Raw genomic sequence first — 20455 nt, 5'->3', positions numbered from 1 at the left:
CAGTCTCACATCACCATGATCAGGGACAACTGTCCCACATCACCAGGATCAGGGACAACAGTCTCACATCACCGGGATCAGGGACAACAGTCTCACATCACCGGGATCAGGGACAACAATCCCTCATCACCAGGATCAGGGACAACAGTCTCACATCACCATGATCAGGGACAACTGTCCCACATCACCAGGATCAGGGACAACAGTCCCACATCACCGGGATCAGGGACAACAGTCTCACATCACCGGGATCAGGGACAACAGTCCCTCATCACCAGGATCAGGGACAACAGTCTCACATCACCGGGATCAGGGACAACAGTCTCACATCACCAGGATCAGGGACAACAGTCCCACATCACCAGGATCAGGGACAACAGTCCCACATCACCAGGATCAGGGACAACAGTCCCACATCACCAGGCTCAGGGACAACAGTCCCACATCACCAGGCTCAGGGACAACAGTCCCACATCACCAGGATCAGGGACAACAGTCCCACATCACCAGGATCAGGGACAACAGTCTCACATCACCAGGATCAGGAACAACAGTCCCACATCACCAGGATCAGGGACAACAGTCCCACATCACCAGGATCAGGGACAACAGTCTCACATCACCAGGATCAGGACAACAGTCTCACATCACCAGGATCAGGACAACAGTCCCTCATCACCAGGATCAGGGACAACAGTCCCACATCACCAGGATCAGGGACAACAGTCTCACATCACCATGATCAGGGACAACTGTCCCACATCACCAGGATCAGGGACAACTGTCCCACATCACCAGGATCAGGGACAACAGTCTCACATCACCGGGATCAGGGACAACAGTCCCACATCACCAGGATCAGGGACAACAGTCTCACATCACCAGGATCAGGGACAACAGTCTCACATCACCGGGATCAAGGACAACAGTCTCACATCACCGGGATCAGGGACAACAGTCCCTCATCACCAGGATCAGGGACAACAGTCTCACATCACCATGATCAGGGACAACTGTCCCACATCACCAGGATCAGGGACAACAGTCTCACATCACCGGGATCAGGGACAACAGTCTCACATCACCGGGATCAGGGACAACAGTCCCTCATCACCAGGATCAGGGACAACAGTCTCACATCACCGGGATCAGGGACAACAGTCTCACATCACCGGGATCAGGGACAACAGTCTCACATCACCAGGATCAGGGACAACAGTCCCACATCACCGGGATCAGGGACAACAGTCCCACTTCACCAGGATCAGGGAGAACAGTCCCACATCACCAGGCTCAGGGACAACAGTCCCACATCACCAGGATCAGGGACAACAGTCCCACATCACCAGGCTCAGGGACAACAGTCCCACATCACCAGGATCAGGGACAACAGTCTCACATCACCAGGCTCAGGGACAACAGTCCAACATCACCAGGATCAGGGACAACAGTCTCACATCACCATGATCAGGGACAACTGTCCCACATCACCAGGATCAGGGACAACAGTCTCACATCACCGGGATCAGGGACAACAGTCTCACATCACCGGGATCAGGGACAACAATCCCTCATCACCAGGATCAGGGACAACAGTCTCACATCACCAGGATCAGGGACAACTGTCCCACATCACCAGGATCAGGGACAACAGTCTCACATCACCGGGATCAGGGACAACAGTCTCACATCACCGGGATCAGGGACAACAGTCCCTCATCACCAGGATCAGGGACAACAGTCTCACATCACCGGGATCAGGGACAACAGTCTCACATCACCAGGATCAGGGACAACAGTCCCACATCACCAGGATCAGGGACAACAGTCCCACATCACCAGGATCAGGGACAACAGTCCCACATCACCAGGCTCAGGGACAACAGTCCCACATCACCAGGCTCAGGGACAACAGTCCCACATCACCAGGATCAGGGACAACAGTCCCACATCACCAGGATCAGGGACAACAGTCTCACATCACCAGGATCAGGAACAACAGTCCCACATCACCAGGATCAGGGACAACAGTCCCACATCACCAGGATCAGGGACAACAGTCTCACATCACCAGGATCAGGACAACAGTCTCACATCACCAGGATCAGGACAACAGTCCCTCATCACCAGGATCAGGGACAACAGTCCCACATCACCAGGATCAGGGACAACAGTCTCACATCACCATGATCAGGGACAACTGTCCCACATCACCAGGATCAGGGACAACTGTCCCACATCACCAGGATCAGGGACAACAGTCTCACATCACCGGGATCAGGGACAACAGTCCCACATCACCAGGATCAGGGACAACAGTCTCACATCACCGGGATCAAGGACAACAGTCTCACATCACCGGGATCAGGGACAACAGTCCCTCATCACCAGGATCAGGGACAACAGTCTCACATCACCATGATCAGGGACAACTGTCCCACATCACCAGGATCAGGGACAACAGTCTCACATCACCGGGATCAGGGACAACAGTCTCACATCACCGGGATCAGGGACAACAGTCCCTCATCACCAGGATCAGGGACAACAGTCTCACATCACCGGGATCAGGGACAACAGTCTCACATCACCGGGATCAGGGACAACAGTCTCACATCACCAGGATCAGGGACAACAGTCCCACATCACCGGGATCAGGGACAACAGTCCCACTTCACCAGGATCAGGGAGAACACTCCCACATCACCAGGCTCAGGGACAACAGTCCCACATCACCAGGATCAGGGACAACAGTCCCACATCACCAGGCTCAGGGACAACAGTCCCACATCACCAGGATCAGGGACAACAGTCTCACATCACCAGGCTCAGGGACAACAGTCCAACATCACCAGGATCAGGGACAACAGTCCCACATCACCAGGATCAGGACAACAGTCCCACATCACCAGGCTCAGGACAACAGTCCCACATCACCAGGATCAGGGACGACAGTCCCACATCACCAGGCTCAGGACAACAGTCCCACATCACCAGGCTCAGGACAACAGTCCCACATCACCAGGATCAGGGACAACAGTCCCACATCACCAGGATCAGGGACAACAGTCCCACATCACCAGGATCAGGGACAACAGTTTCACATCACCAGGATCAGGGACAACAGTCCCACATCACCAGGATCAGGGACAACAGTCTCACATCACCAGGATCAGGGACAACAGTCCCACATCACCGGGATCAGGGACAACAGTCCCACATCACCGGGATCAGGGACAACAGTCCCACATCACCAGGCTCAGGGACAACAGTCCCACATCACCAGGCTCAGGGACAACAGTCCCACATCACCAGGATCAGGGACAACAGTCTCACATCACCAGGCTCAGGGACAACAGTCCCACATCACCGGGATCAGGGACAACAGTCCCACATCACTAGGATCCGGACAACTGTCTCACATCACCAGGATCAGGGACAACAGTCCCACATCACCAGGATCAGAACAACAGTCCCACATCACCAGGATCAGGGACAACAGTCCCACTTCACCAGGATCAGGGACAACAGTCCCACATCACCAGGATCAGAACAACAGTCCCACATCACCGGGATCAGGGACAACAGTCCCACATCACCGGGATCAGGGACAACAGTCTCACATCACCAGGATCAGGGACAACAGTCTCACTTCACCAGGATCAGGACCACAGTCCCTCATCACCAGGATCAGGGACAACAGTCCCACATCACCAGGATCAGGGACAACTGTCCCACATCAACACGATCAGGGACAACAGTCTCACATCACCATGATCAGGGACAACTGTCCCACATCACCGGGATCAGGGACAACAGTCTCACATCACCGGGATCAGGGACAACAGTCTCACATCACCGGGATCAGGGACAACAGTCCCACATCACCAGGATCAGGGACAACAGTCTCACATCACCATGATCAGGGACAACTGTCCCACATCACCAGGATCAGGGACAACAGTCTCACATCACCGGGATCAGGGACAACAGTCTCACATCACCGGGATCAGGGACAACAATCCCTCATCACCAGGATCAGGGACAACAGTCTCACATCACCATGATCAGGGACAACTGTCCCACATCACCAGGATCAGGGACAACAGTCTCACATCACCGGGATCAGGGACAACAGTCTCACATCACCGGGATCAGGGACAACAGTCCCTCATCACCAGGATCAGGGACAACAGTCTCACATCACCGGGATCAGGGACAACAGTCTCACATCACCAGGATCAGGGACAACAGTCCCACATCACCAGGATCAGGGACAACAGTCCCACATCACCAGGATCAGGGACAACAGTCCCACATCACCAGGCTCAGGGACAACAGTCCCACATCACCAGGCTGAGGGACAACAGTCCCACATCACCAGGATCAGGGACAACAGTCCCACATCACCAGGATCAGGGACAACAGTCTCACATCACCAGGATCAGGAACAACAGTCCCACATCACCAGGATCAGGGACAACAGTCCCACATCACCAGGATCAGGGACAACAGTCTCACATCACCAGGATCAGGACAACAGTCTCACATCACCAGGATCAGGACAACAGTCCCTCATCACCAGGATCAGGGACAACAGTCCCACATCACCAGGATCAGGGACAACAGTCTCACATCACCATGATCAGGGACAACTGTCCCACATCACCAGGATCAGGGACAACTGTCCCACATCACCAGGATCAGGGACAACAGTCTCACATCACCGGGATCAGGGACAACAGTCCCACATCACCAGGATCAGGGACAACAGTCTCACATCACCAGGATCAGGGACAACAGTCTCACATCACCGGGATCAAGGACAACAGTCTCACATCACCGGGATCAGGGACAACAGTCCCTCATCACCAGGATCAGGGACAACAGTCTCACATCACCATGATCAGGGACAACTGTCCCACATCACCAGGATCAGGGACAACAGTCTCACATCACCGGGATCAGGGACAACAGTCTCACATCACCGGGATCAGGGACAACAGTCCCTCATCACCAGGATCAGGGACAACAGTCTCACATCACCGGGATCAGGGACAACAGTCTCACATCACCGGGATCAGGGACAACAGTCTCACATCACCAGGATCAGGGACAACAGTCCCACATCACCGGGATCAGGGACAACAGTCCCACTTCACCAGGATCAGGGAGAACAGTCCCACATCACCAGGCTCAGGGACAACAGTCCCACATCACCAGGATCAGGGACAACAGTCCCACATCACCAGGCTCAGGGACAACAGTCCCACATCACCAGGATCAGGGACAACAGTCTCACATCACCAGGCTCAGGGACAACAGTCCAACATCACCAGGATCAGGGACAACAGTCTCACATCACCATGATCAGGGACAACTGTCCCACATCACCAGGATCAGGGACAACAGTCTCACATCACCGGGATCAGGGACAACAGTCTCACATCACCGGGATCAGGGACAACAATCCCTCATCACCAGGATCAGGGACAACAGTCTCACATCACCATGATCAGGGACAACTGTCCCACATCACCAGGATCAGGGACAACAGTCTCACATCACCGGGATCAGGGACAACAGTCTCACATCACCGGGATCAGGGACAACAGTCCCTCATCACCAGGATCAGGGACAACAGTCTCACATCACCGGGATCAGGGACAACAGTCTCACATCACCAGGATCAGGGACAACAGTCCCACATCACCAGGATCAGGGACAACAGTCCCACATCACCAGGATCAGGGACAACAGTCCCACATCACCAGGCTCAGGGACAACAGTCCCACATCACCAGGCTCAGGGACAACAGTCCCACATCACCAGGATCAGGGACAACAGTCCCACATCACCAGGATCAGGGACAACAGTCTCACATCACCAGGATCAGGAACAACAGTCCCACATCACCAGGATCAGGGACAACAGTCCCACATCACCGGGATCAGGGACAACAGTCTCACATCACCAGGATCAGGGACAACAGTCTCACATCACCGGGATCAGGGACAACAGTCTCACATCACCGGGATCAGGGACAACAGTCCCTCATCACCAGGATCAGGGACAACAGTCTCACATCACCATGATCAGGGACAACTGTCCCACATCACCAGGATCAGGGACAACAGTCTCACATCACCGGGATCAGGGACAACAGTCTCACATCACCGGGATCAGGGACAACAGTCCCTCATCACCAGGATCAGGGACAACAGTCTCACATCACCATGATCAGGGACAACAGTCCCTCATCACCAGGATCAGGGACAACAGTCTCACATCACCATGATCAGGGACAACTGTCCCTCATCACCAGGATCAGGGACAACAGTCTCACATCACCATGATCAGGGACAAATGTTCCACATCACCAGGATCAGGGACAACAGTCCCACATCACTAGGATCCGGACAACTGTCTCACATCACCAGGATCAGGGACAACAGTCCAACATCACCAGGATCAGGGACAATGTCTCACATCACCAGGATCAGGGACAACAGTCCAACATCACCAGGATCAGGGACAACAGTCTCACATCACCAGGATCAGGGACAACAGTCCCACATCACCAGGATCAGGACAACAGTCCCACATCACCAGGCTCAGGACAACAGTCCCACATCACCAGGATCAGGGACAACAGTCCCACATCACCAGGATCAGGGACAACAGTCTCACATCACCAGGATCAGGGACAACAGTCCCACATCACCAGGATCAGGACAACAGTCCCACATCACCAGGATCAGGGACAACAGTCCCACTTCACCAGGATCAGGACAACAGTCTCACATCACCAGGATCAGCGACAACAGTCCCACATCACCAGGATCAGGACAACAGTCCCACATCACCAGGCTCAGGACAACAGTCCCACATCACCAGGATCAGGGACAACAGTCCCACATCACCAGGATCAGGGACAACAGTCTCACATCACCAGGATCAGGGACAACAGTCCCACATCACCAGGATCAGGACAACAGTCCCACATCACCAGGATCAGGGACAACAGTCCCACATCACCAGGATCAGGGACAACAGTCCCACTTCACCAGGATCAGGACAACAGTCTCACATCACCAGGATCAGGGACAACAGTCCCACATCACCAGGATCAGGACAACAGTCCCACATCACCAGGATCAGGGACAACAGTCTCACATCACCAGGATCAGGGACAACAGTCCCACATCACCGGGATCAGGGACAACAGTCCCACATCACCAGGATCAGGGAGAACAGTCCCACATCACCAGGCTCAGGGACAACAGTCCCACATCACCAGGATCAGGGACAACAGTCCCACATCACCAGGCTCAGGGACAACAGTCCCACATCACCAGGATCAGGGACAACAGTCTCACATCACCAGGCTCAGGGACAACAGTCCCACATCACCAGGATCAGGGACAACAGTCCCACATCACTAGGATCCGGACAACTGTCTCACATCACCAGGATCAGGGACAACAGTCCAACATCACCAGGATCAGGGACAACAGTCTCACATCACCAGGATCAGGGACAACAGTCCAACATCACCAGGATCAGGACAACAGTCCCACATCACCAGGCTCAGGACAACAGTCTCACATCACCAGGATCAGGGACAACAGTCCCACATCACCAGGATCAGGACAACAGTCCCACATCACCAGGCTCAGGACAACAGTCCCACATCACCAGGATCAGCGACAACAGTCCCACATCACCAGGATCAGGGACAACAGTCTCACATCACCAGGATCAGGGACAACAGTCCCACATCACCAGGATCAGGGACAACAGTCCCACTTCACCAGGATCAGGACAACAGTCCCACATCACCAGGATCAGGACAACAGTCCCACATCACCAGGCTCAGGACAACCGTCCCACATCACCAGGATCAGGGACAACAGTCCCACATCACCAGGATCAGGGACAACAGTCCCACATCACCAGGATCAGGGACAACAGTCTCACATCACCAGGATCAGGGACAACAGTCCCACATCACCAGGATCAGGACAACAGTCCCACATCACCAGGATCAGGGACAACAGTCCCACATCACCAGGATCAGGGACAACAGTCCCACTTCACCAGGATCAGGACAACAGTCTCACATCACCAGGATCAGGGACAACAGTCCCACATCACCAGGATCAGGACAACAGTCCCACATCACCAGGCTCAGGACAACAGTCCCACATCACCAGGATCAGGGACAACAGTCCCACATCACCAGGATCAGGGCAACCGTCCCACATCACCAGGATCAGGACAACAGTCTCACATCACCAGGATCAGGACAACAGTCCCACATCACCAGGATCAGGGACAACAGTCCCACATCACCAGGATCAGGGACAACAGTCTCACATCACCAGGATCAGGGACAATAACTTCCCTTCAAGGATTCGGTTCTTGAACCAGCCGGAAGAACCCTAATCACGACCTGGTACAGCAACACTGTGACGGTTTCAACTTCATTGTAGTAAATTTCTTCATCTTAACCTTATCACCCCGACTGGGGCAGAGGCCGCCATCCGCAGCTCGTCAGAGTCCTCTGTCCTGGGCCAATCTTTCTAGTCCATGTGAGGCCCAGTGTATGCCGTTCGGCCCATCATGTCTGTTCCACCATTTCATCATGGCTGACCTGTTTCCTGCTGAGCCCCATTCTCCTGCCTTCTCCCCGTAATCTTTCACACCATAACTGATCGAGAATCTACCAGCTCCCCTTAAATGCCCCAGTGACCTGGCCTCCACTGAATTCCACAGATTTACCACCCTCTGGATGAATTCCATGTCCACTGTATCGGGGCCTTTCAACATTCAATAAGATCCCCCCTCATTCTTCGAAATTCCAGTGAATCCGGGCCCAAAGCCATCTAAAGCTCCTGACGTGATAACCCTTTCCTGGAATCATTCTCGTAAACCTCCTTTGAACCCTCTCCAATGTCAGCAGATCCTTTTCTAGATAAGACCCCAAAACTGCTGACAACACTCCAGGTGAGGGCTCCCCAGTGCCTCATTGAGCCTCAGCATGGCGCCCTTGCTTTGATGCTTTAGTCCTTTCAAAATGATTGCGAACTGTGGAAGAAATTTTGTTACTGGCTGGGTACTAAGGGGTTATAGAGTTTTTCCTTCACAGCAGTGTTCCGTACTTGAACTGTGGAAGGAAGTTCCCGGAGCCGACACTGTATTGAGCAAGGAAGGGTTAATGACCTTCAAGTGTAAAATCAAAGTCGACTGTGACTAATGCACTCTGTGCTGCTGGCAATGTGTCTTTCAGTCAGGCTGATTAATATAACTATGCTTGTACTTGTTGTTCGATGAATCATCACGTCTGATATACTCTTCTGAGAAATTAACACTGGTGTAAGTGAGTAACTGCTCGAGGACATATCCTGCAACTTTGCTGCTCAGCAGAACGGCCATTGAAGTTCCTCCTTCTGATTTACGTGTTTTCCTCCCGTGTGCGTGGGATATAAATAAGAGCGAGACCCATTGTCAGACAGAGTCTCGGAACTCTCCACGATATCGTTACAATAAAGACATTCTGAGGCGATCTCCCTCCGTGTCCAAGTAATACCTTTTCCGCAACTCTGACATTTACCCTAACCCTCGCCACAGACTCAGGCTGAAAATTACCTTTTAGAGAATCCCAAGCCCCTTCTCACCTTGGATTTCTGCCTGTTCTCTTCGATTGGAAAATAGTCTGTGCTTTTATTCCTTCCAATAACGTGCATGAGCATTTAGGTTCAAAGCAAGTCTATTATCAAAGTATATATTTGTCACCAGCTACAACCCTGAGATCAGTTTTCTTGTGGGCATACTCAACAAGAATATCGAATAATAACTAGAGCAGAATTATTGAAATACCACCCAATTAGGGCATTAAACCAAAGAGCAGATACAGCAAGTTGCAGAAATACAAAAAGGAGAAATAATAACAAATAAATAAGTGAGAACGAGATGACGAGCCCTTGAAAGTGGGGGCACAGATTACGGGAAGAGTTCAGTGACGGGGCAAGTGAAGTTATTCCCTCTGATCAAAGAGCCTGATGTTTGGGATGGTGACTGTTCCTGAACCTGGTGACCTGACTCCTCCCTTCACTGGGATTCAGTGAGATCCCCGCACCTCAGGTCTTCCCTCTCGCAGGGACGAGCTACTGTTGCCGCTTCCACAGCTCTGGGTTTTTACGGGGAGGGGTTGCGAGCCCCGCGTCCAACCCTCTTCCTTTCACAGCCGGGTTTGGGACCGTCCGCAGCGGAGTTGAAATTAACTCATGCTCTTAATATTTATTATTTATTCTGTTATTATTACTATTTCCATTTTTCAATCTTTTTATTGATTTTCAAATAAAGAATATACAAATCGAAAGAGGAGTATAACAAGTAGATAATATAAAAGACATATAAACAGCAATAGTGAACACAGATCTTCCATGACTTCCCTCTTGCACATTGGTCGTTTATCACAGTTTGTGTTTATGTGACGTTTTCTATTCTTTCTAACGTTTTTCTTACTATTTACTGTGAATGCCCTCAAAAACAGTGAACCTCAGGGTCGTCTATGGTGACGCAGACATTATTTACTTTGAACTTTGGAAGGAATGGCAGTGCACAGGCTGTGGTGAAGAGTGTTTTTGAGTGAAGATTTCCCTCTGGTTCAGGAGCCCGTTGGTTGAGGGGTAATAACTGAAACCTACTTATTCCCTGAACTGGATTGCAGTGAGATTCCCCGTCAGGCTTTTCCACTCACAGGGATGAGGCCTTTGGAGATTCTGTTGGTGTGTCTGTAGTGTTGGGTTTCGAAGGGATGTGGTTTCTAGCCCCATGTTCAACCCTCGTTCTTTCACAGTCAGGCTTGGGACCGTACACGGTGGGGGGTGTAGTTTTGCACTAAAATGGGGTTTGTCTTTTTGTTCTTGTTGTGTTCTCCCTTTTAAAAATCATACTTCTCTTCTGAATGTTGCGATTCTGATGCATTGCCAGCAGTTTTGGACTCCTCCTCCTCCGGAGGTTCACGAGAATGAAAGGGCTAACGCATAAGGAGTGTTTGGTGACTCTCGGTCTGTACTCGCTGGACTTTAAGCAGAAGAATAGGGTGGGGGGGGGAGATCTCATTGAAACCGATCATCTATCAATAACTCCCCGAGACGTGAGGCGAGATATTGGCTTTTATTGACTGGAAGAAAGAACAAGCAGTAATTGACCAGCATTCTACATCCTGGAGACTGAGGGCAGGGCTTAGGCCTCAATCGCCTTTATACCGGGGTCTGTGGGAGGAGCCACAGGAGCAGTCAGCAGGGGGGGCGTGTCCAGACAGATAAATGTAGTTCACCACAATACTGAAAGCTTTAGTTCACTTTTCTGACGAATTCGGTGCTTGCTGTTTTCTTTGAACAGGTTCTGTGGGGTTTCTTTGTTCCGTGGCTGCCTGCAGGAGGACGATTTCAGGGTTGGACACTGCAGACATACTCTGAGAATAAATGTACTGTGGATCTTTGAGCAGTGACTGGGATGGGATGGGTCTTTCATGATGTTACGAGAGCACCGAAGGCATCGAGTTCCAGATTGTTTCCAGGTCCGGTGGTCGAGTTCCAATGATGTTCTGAGCCGTGCTAATCACTGGGGTGTTTTCTGATCTGTCTTGATGCAGCTGGAACACCGTACGGTCACCCTGTGTCAGTATGCTCTCTTGTCACACATCAATAAAAGCTGGCTAGCTATTTTTTAATGTCTCCTCTGTCTTATGGGATCCAGGGCTTCGTTGACCTTGAATTTGTTTCCTCAGAAGTGGACAGCCGTGCCTCGGAGTCCCCTCGTCAGGGCAATGAGGTGTCGTCGTCACCGAGAGCCTCTGGGCCGCAGGATCAGGTGGGTCAGGGAGGAGGGGGTGGACGCGTCTGGTGAAACGGTGTGAGCTCAGTACGCAGCAGAGGACGGTGGAGGATGTGGGGAGGAATCCTTTAAACAGCATGGGTGTTGACCAGACCCTGGGTGTGGCATCTCACGGGAGTCCAACTCGCAGGGCACATGGGAGGGGGGCTAAGGAGGCCGGACGTGTGGGCGCGGTGAGTTGCCGGGCTGGCAGACCAGTGAGGACGTTGAGAGTCTCGTCACAGACTCCTTACAGGCAGCGGCAGGAATTGAACCCAGATTGCTGGCGCTGTGAAGGCGTTACGCTAACCGCGAAGCTGCTGCAGATTCATTCATTGAAGCTGTTCAGGGGTTTGTAGGTAATGGTAGGGCAGGAATGTGACTTGACGTTTCCCGTGTTCCATCCCACAGGATGACTGCTACAACATGTCCGGAGTAAGGAAGGCCTTCATCCTCTGCGTCACAGAGGGGAGACGAGGGACCACAATAGATCTGATTAATCTTCAGGAAACTTTGCGAAGCTTGGGTTTCGAAGTGTCTAAGTGTATCAACCCGAATGGTCAGGTGAGGTAACTTCACAGTGATCGTTCACTCCACAGGGTCAATATTTCCCACTCACTCCCAGAGAAACTGGGGAATTACTGTGGTGGATAATTGTTTATCGGGATGGAGGCCGGTGACAAGCTGGGTGCCTCAGGGATCTGTTTTGGGCCCAATGCTGTTTGTAATATACATAAATGATCTGGATGATGGTGTGGTAAATTGGATTAGTAAGTATGCCGATGATACTAAGGTAGGAGGTGTTGTGGATAATGAGGTGGGTTTTCAAAGCTTGCAGGGAGATTTATGCCGGTTAGAAGAATGGGCTGAACGTTGGCAGATGGAGTTTAATGCTGAGAAGTGTGAAGTTCTACATTTTGGCAGGAATAATCCAAATAGAACATACAGGGTAAATGGTAGGGCATTGAGGAATGCAGTGGAACAGAGAGATCTAGGAATAACAGTGCATAGTTCCCTGAAGGTGGAGTCTCATGTAGATAGGGTGGTGAAGAAGGCTTTTGGAATGCTGGCCTTTATAAATCAAAGCATTGAGTACAGAAGTTGGGATGTAATGTTGAAATTGTACAAGGCATTGGTAAGGCCAAATTTGGAATATTGTGTACAGTTCTGGTCACCGAATTGTAGGAAAGATATCAATAAATTAGAGAGAGTGCAGAGACGATTTACTAGGATGTTACCTGGGTTTCAGCACTTAAGTTACAGAGAAAGGTTGAACAAGTTAGGTCTCTATTCATTGGAGCATAGAAGGTTGAGGGGGGATTTGATCGAGGTATTTAAAATTTTGAGAGGGATAGATAGAGTTGACGTAAATAGGCTGTTTCCATTGAGAGTAGGGGAGATTCAAATGAGAGGACATGATTTGAGAGTTAGGGGGCAAAAGTTTAAGGGAAACACGAGGGGGTATTTCTTTACTCAGAGAGTGATAGCTGTGTGGAATGAGCTTCCTGTAGAAGTAGTAGAGGCCAGTTCAGTTGAGTCATTTAAGGTAAAATTGGATAGGTATATGGACAGGAAAGGAGTGGAGGGTTATGGGCTGAGTGCGGGTAGGTGGGACTAGGTGAGATTAAGAGTTCGGCACGGACTAGGAGGGCCAAGATGGCCTGTTTCCGTGCTGTGATTGTTATATGGTTACTCCGACTGGCAAGGTGAGGTATCTTCACAGTGATCGTTCACTCCACAGGGTCAGTATTTCCCACTCACTCCCAGAGAAACTGGGGGCATTAATCCGACTGGTCAGGTGAGGTATCACAGCATGACTTGTCAAGCTGCCCGTAAGTCAGTTTAGACTGTGCTTGTTGTTGTGTAGTTAATATTTCAGTAATCCTGTGTGTAAACTGGCTGATTAAACATTCCTGCTCATTTAAATAATCCATTACAGGTTATATGTATAAATACGTGAATTGCATACTTGTTGTATTCCATGCAGTTTGCCCTCTCCAGGAAGGGTGTTGGGGCATTGGAGAGGGGGCAGAAGGGGTTTACCGGGCTGCTGCCTGGTTTAGAGGGCCTGTGCTATCACGAGAGGCTGGGGAAACTTGGGTCGTTTTCCCTGGAGTGCCGGAGGCCGAGGGGGATCTGATAGAGGTTTACAAGATTATGAGAGGCATCGATAGAGTAGTCAGGGGGCATCTGTTTCCCAGGGTGGAGATGTTTAATGCCAGAGGGGCTTGCATTGAAGGTGAGAGGGGGTGGGCTGAAAGGGGTAAGTTTGTTACCCAGTGCCTGGAATGCCCTCCCTGCTGTGGTGGTAGAGGGAAATACATTAGAGGTTTCTAACAGCCGTTCGGATCGGCACGTAAATGTGAGGAAGATGGAGGGGGTAGTGATTGGGTAATTTGATTTACTTTTCAGCTGGCTCAGCACAACATTGAGGGCCGAATGGCCTGTTCCTGTGCTGTACTCTTCTACGTTCAATCATTGTGGTGAACTACATTTACCTGTCTGGACACGCCCCCCCCCCTCGCTGACTGCTCCTGTGGCTCCTCCCACTGACCCCGATTGGAGGCACTGCTCCCCCCTCAGTCTCCGGGATGTAGTGTGGTGGTCTCTAGCAGCTAATAAAAGCCTATCGTACGCCTCCCGTCTCCGAGAGTCATTGATGGTGCATCTATCATGCTACCACGTGACACGTGCACGCCTTGCATGAAGTAATCCCAAAGTTAGACCCACATTCCCGGACTCCCGTGTCTTCCTTTGATTAGTTTAATGTCAAACCTGCACTCGCTCGGCATCTGAACCCAGTTTGGATCCAGGGCGAGGAGTGATGATCTCTCTAGCCGTGGCCGGAGGGGCAGGAAACAAGGGCATTCACACCTTGGCTCTTCACGCAGGAAATCTTCTCCTCCCTGGAGAAGTACCGAGACAGCATTAAGGATGAAGTCTGCTGCTCCTTCGTGTTCATTCTGGCGCACGGGTCCGAGGGCAAGGTTAGGGGTCGTGACGGTGAAGAGGCTGACCTTGAGGAGATCTTCGACATGTTCAACAACGAGGAGTGTCTTCATCTGCAGCAGAAACCCAAGGTGTTCGTCATCCAAGCCTGCCGAGGAGGTGAGACCAGAGAGACAGAGAGAGGCACACACAGACAGGCAGAGAAAGAGAGGAAAGCAAAGAGACAGAGAGACAGGGAGAGGCACACACAGACAGGCAGAGAAAGAGAGGAAAGCAAAGAGACAGAGAGACAGAGAGAGGCACACACAGACAGGCAGAGAAAGAGAGGAAAGAAAAGAGACAGAGAGACAGGGAGAGGCACACACAGACAGGCAGAGAAAGAGAGGAAAGCAAAGAGACAGAGAGACAGGGAGAGGCACACACAGACAGGCAGAGAAAGAGAGGAAAGCAAAGAGACAGAGAGACAGGGAGAGGCACACACAGACAGGCAGAGAAAGAGAGGAAAGCAAAGAGACAGAGAGAGTGACAGAGACAGAGAGACAGGGAGACAGACAGAGAGGGAGAGCGGAAGATGAGATGGGGACAGTCAGTCAGAGTAAGAGACAGAGAGACTGTGTGAGACAGAGAGAGATATGAGATATGACAGACACTTGGTGAGAGAGAGAAGGAGACTGAGAGGAGAGCGGGCAAACCAGAGGAGAGGAAAGGGGGAAGAGAGAGGGTGATACGAGAGTGATGGGGGAAGATGAGATGAGGGAGGGGGACGAGAGGAAAAGGGAATGAGAAGGGATGGGAGGGGTTCACAGGAAGATTATTGGAAGAAGCAACTTAGGGAACTTGGGCAAATTCACCGCATCCTCAGCACACCCCCCTCCGTAACAGGGGTGAGAGAGGGTAGAGACAGAGAGAGGTGAGGGAAATGAAGAGGGAGAAAGCGAGAATGAAAGAGGGTTGAGGAGAGAGAGAGTGACAGAGTGGATGAGGTACAGGGGTCTTGGGACCACTTCCAAATGCAGCTTTCCCCAGTCACCCAGATACGTACTGATGGGTGGAAGACATTCCTGTACCACTCCGACAGGACCAACACCCCCCACACAACAGGAAGATGTGTCCTTCCTCAGTACTGGCACAGGGTCAATCAGGGTCGGGTGAGGGGAGTGGGGTAGGCTGAGGGAGATGGGGTGGGGGTGTTGGGGTGAGGGGAATGGGTAATGGGGGTGGGATAGGGAATGGGGTGAGGTGATGCGGTTGGAGTGAGGGTTTTGGGGTGGGGGATAGGGTGAGTGGGATGGAGTGAGGGGATAGAGTGGGGTGCTGGGGTGGGGGGAGCTTCACTCTGTGTCTGACCCCGGGAGTGTGTGATGGGACGGTGTGGAGGGAGTTTCACTCTATGTCTGACCCCGGGAGTGTGTGATGGGACGGTGTGGAGGGAGTTTCACTCTCTGTCTGACCCCGGGAGTGTGTGATGGGACAGTGTGGAGGGAGTTTCACTCTATGTCTGACCCCGGGAGTGTGTGATGGGACGGTGTGGAGGGAGTTTCACTCTGTCTGACCCCGGGAGTGTGTGATGGGACGGTGTGGAGGGAGTTTCACCCTGTGTCTGACCCCGGGAGTGTGTGATGGGACAGTGTGGAGGGAGTTTCACTCTATGTCTGACCCCGGGAGTGTGTGATGGGATAGTGTGGAGGGAGTTTCACTCTATGTCTGACCCCGGGAGTGTGTGATGGGACGGTGTGGAGGGAGTTTCACTCTGTGTCTGACCCCTGGAGTGTGTGATGGGACAGTGTGGAGGGAGTTTCACTCTATGTCTGACCCCGGGAGTGTGTGATGGGACGGTGTGGAGGGAGTTTCACTCTATGTCTGACCCCGGGAGTGTGTGATGGGACGGTGTGGAGGGAGTTTCACTCTCTGTCTGACCCCGGGAGTGTGTGATGGGACAGTGTGGAGGGAGTTTCACTCTATGTCTGACCCCGGGAGTGTGTGATGGGACGGTGTGGAGGGAGTTTCACTCTGTGTCTGACCCCTGGAGTGTGTGATGGGACAGTGTGGAGGGAGTTTCACTCTGTATCTGACCCCGGGAGTGTGTGATGGGACGGTGTGGAGGGAGTTTCACTCTGTGTCTGACCCCGGGAGTGTGTGATGGGACGGTGTGGAGGGAGATTCACTCTGTCTCTGACCCCGGGAGTGTGTGATGGGACGGTGTGGAGGGAGCTTCACTCTGTGTCTGACCCCGGGAGTGTGTGATGGGACGGTGTGGAGGGAGCTTCACTCTGTGTCTGACCCCAGGAATGTGTGATGGGATGGTGTGGAGGGAGTTTCACTCTGTATCTGACCCCGGGAGTGTGTGATGGGACGGTGTGGAGGGAGTTTCACTCTGTGTCTGACCCCGGGAGTGTGTGATGGGACGGTGTGGAGGGAGATTCACTCTGTCTCTGACCCCGGGAGTGTGTGATGGGACGGTGTGGAGGGAGCTTCACTCTGTGTCTGACCCCGGGAGTGTGTGATGGGAGGGTGTGGAGGGAGTTTCACTCTATGTCTCTGACCCCGGGAGTGTGTGATGGGATGGTGTGGAGGGAGTTTCACTCTGTGTCTGACCCCGGGAGTGTGTGATGGGACGGTGTGGAGGGAGATTCACTCTGTCTCTGACCCTGGGAGTGTGTAATGGGACGGTGTGGAGGGAGTTTCACTCTATGTCTCTGACCCCGGGAGTGTGTGATGGGACGGTGTGGAGGGAGCTTCACTCTGTGTCTGACCCCGGGAGTGTGTAATGGGACGGTGTGGAGGGAGATTCACTCTGTGTCTGACCCCGGGGGTGTGTGATGGGACGGTGTGGAGGGAGTTTCACTCTGTGTCTGACCCCGGGAGTGTGTGATGGGTCGGTATGGAGGGAGGTTCACTCTGTGTCTGACCCCGGGAGTGTGTGATGGGACGGTGTGGAGGGAATTTTGACTTTATGTCTGACTATGGGATTGTGTGATGAGATATATAATGGAAAGTTTTTATGTATTTTTCTAGATAACAAAGACCGTGGTGCTGTTTCAGCCGGCTTCCGTGCTTTGTCTGAGAAACTCCCGATGGTTTCGGACACCTTTGTTGTGTATCCCTCACGACCAGGTTAGTTGTGTCCTTGCTCCATCGTCAATCCCAATCCACCCTGAGTCTGCTCTTCCCTGTCCTGATCACCAACAACATTCCATTCCCAGGCCTCCAAAGCATCCACAATTCCAGTCTTCCAAATCCCCATCCCAATCTACCGAATCCCCATCCCAGTCACAATCCCAACGTATCCGGCATTGCAATTTTCACAATACGCTTCCCAAGGAATGCATAATCCTTATCTCCCCAATCCCCACCCCAAAACATCCACGATTTCAACTTCCCATACCAACCCAAAATGCCCAGGATTCCGCTCTTCCCTGCCCTCATTCCAAAGTGTCAGCAATTCCAGTTTTCCCAAACCCCATCCCAAAACAGTCAATCTCACAAATTCCAGACCGAAATCCCAACCCAGGAAACGCCTGACGAAGGGTCTCGGCCTGAAACGTCAACAGTGCTTCTCCCTATAGATGCTGCCTGGCCTGCTGTGTTCCACCAGCAATTTGTGTGTGTTGCTTCAATTTCCAGCATCTGCAGATTGCCTCAAGTTTCCCCAGGAAAGGCCCTAACACCTGGATTTCTCCCAGCCTCCACTCGGCAACATGCATAGCAAGATCCCACAGTCAGCGATTGTTGGACCCCTATGGTTGTCCAAGGCCCCCCTCTACCCCACATCCCAGGCAGGGAGTCTCACTCCCTGCTAAGACCATACTGGATCTTGATATGGTGGGGAGAGGGTATGGTGGTCTTCCTAATGAGTGGTCAAGGAGAGTTGAGGGCCCAAATGGTCATCTGTTAGAGCTCAGCTGTCCATCTCTGCTACATGTAGCACCTTACAGCCAGGGTTTGACACCAGTTTCTGTGCATCTCTTCCCCACCGATTCACGCAAAGATTTTCATTAACTGGTTTATCATTGTCACGTGTACCGAGGCCCAGTGAAAAACTTTGCAGGCCGTCCATAGAGATCACTTTACCACCATAATGCTGCCGATATTCAGGACAGCAATGAAGGTCCTCCATCTCTGATGGTGTTCAGGGCTTCCTTCATTATGTCAGTAGCTTCCTCTTCTTTTCCACGACTGTCAGTTACGCAAGTCCCGGGTGGAAACTCAGGAAGACCAGCTCACTCAGATGTAGAAGAATTCACTGCTGTTTCTGAAATACGCCAATGTCATCGGTACCAATATGTTCCAGGACCTCTGGCTGTTCTCCTTCCCACTTCAGGATATCGTGGATGCGATTAGAAACATCCCGGACCCCGGCACCATCCGCGTTTCTTACCTGTGTCTCAGAACCGCCTATCTGACCCCCTATCACTGGTGTCATCCTCTTCCTTTCCCAACCCTGCTGAGCCACAGGGCCAGACTCGGTGCCAGAGCCGCAGCCACTGTTTCTTCCTCCAGGTAGGCCGTCAACCCCCCCCCCCCCACCAGTACTCAAACAGGAGAACATTGTCAAGGGTACAACCACAAGGGTGCTGTCTAGTATCTAACTCCTGCCCTTCCCTCTCCTGACTGTTACCCACTTATCTGTCTCCCCAGGCCCTGGCCCTATAGCTCCTCTCTATCACCTCCTCACTCCCCCTGACCAGAGGAAGGTCATCGAGCTGCATCTCCAGTTCCCTAACCCGGTCCCAGAGGAGCTGCTGCTCGACGCACCTGGTGCAGATGTGGCCGTCCGGGAGGCTGGGAGTCTCCAAGATTTCCCACATCTGACACCGAGCACAGAGCACTGGCCTCACACGCATTCTTCCTGTCTGTATTCTACACAGATAACCTACCTCACCTCGACCATTTATCACCGAAGCCCTGTTGAGCCAAAGCCTTCCTACTCTCTCCCTCTACTCTGACGCCCACTCTATAAGGTGTCTCCTTTTAAACGCTTCTCGTTGTTCTCCCTGGCTGACGCCCACGCACTCACGCAGACGTGCCCCGTTCAAGTTGGACTTCTTAGGCTTTTGACCACCAGCAAGCTGCCTCACAGGTCCGGTAGCGCCAGGTTGATGGAAAATTCCAGGAGTGAAAAGTTTATCATGTGAGCACCGATTGAAAGCTCCGGGCTTATACTTGCTGGAGCGTAGAAGAACTGGGGGAAAGATCTCACTGAAACCGATCGAATTTTGAAAGGCCCAGATAGAGTGGACATAGAGAGTATGTTTCCAATAGCAGATGAATCTTGGGCCAGCCTCAGAAAAGACGGACGTCCCATTCAAACAGAGATGAGGAGGAATTTCCTTATGCAGAGGGTGATGAATCTGTGGAATTCATTGCTACAGACAGGTGTAGAGGCCAAATCATCGAGTATATTTAAAGTGAGGTTGATAGGTTCTTGATCAGTCGGGGCGTGAAAGGTTACAGAGAGAAGGCGGGAGAATGGGACTGAGAGGGAAACGGATCAGCCAGGATGAGATGACTCGAGCAGACTCGATGAGCTGATCTTTCTGTCCACTCATTCACTCCTGCAGCCTTAGTGTCACAAAATCTGCAGAGTTGACGTGCCTCCACCATCACCTGCAACCTCGGC

General features: G+C 52.0%; 1 protein-coding gene across 2 annotated transcripts in view; it reads left to right on the top strand.

The window, feature by feature from the left end:
- The first annotated feature begins 9567 nt into the window (after positions 1 to 9567).
- LOC132390524 (caspase-14-like) overlaps positions 9568 to 20455 on the top strand; it is a 12681-nt gene continuing 1793 nt past the window's right edge. The window contains exons 1-5 of one of the 2 annotated variants that reach the window (XM_059963143.1): positions 9568 to 9585; positions 11801 to 11883; positions 12298 to 12450; positions 14778 to 14994; positions 17851 to 17949. In XM_059963143.1, coding sequence (XP_059819126.1) covers positions 12313 to 12450; positions 14778 to 14994; positions 17851 to 17949 — 454 coding nt within the window. In that variant the 5' untranslated portion in view covers positions 9568 to 9585; positions 11801 to 11883; positions 12298 to 12312. Of the gene's footprint in view, positions 9586 to 11514; positions 11591 to 11800; positions 11884 to 12297; positions 12451 to 14777; positions 14995 to 17850; positions 17950 to 20455 lie in introns of those variants that run through there. The other variant, XM_059963142.1, reaches the window with a different exon arrangement.

Source organism: Hypanus sabinus, unplaced genomic scaffold, assembly GCF_030144855.1.
Source record: "Hypanus sabinus isolate sHypSab1 unplaced genomic scaffold, sHypSab1.hap1 scaffold_942, whole genome shotgun sequence".
In the NCBI taxonomy this organism is placed as follows: Eukaryota; Metazoa; Chordata; class Chondrichthyes; order Myliobatiformes; family Dasyatidae; genus Hypanus; species Hypanus sabinus.
Note: the sequence above shows the minus strand (reverse complement) of the source record. Positions and strands in the feature narration are given on the sequence as shown.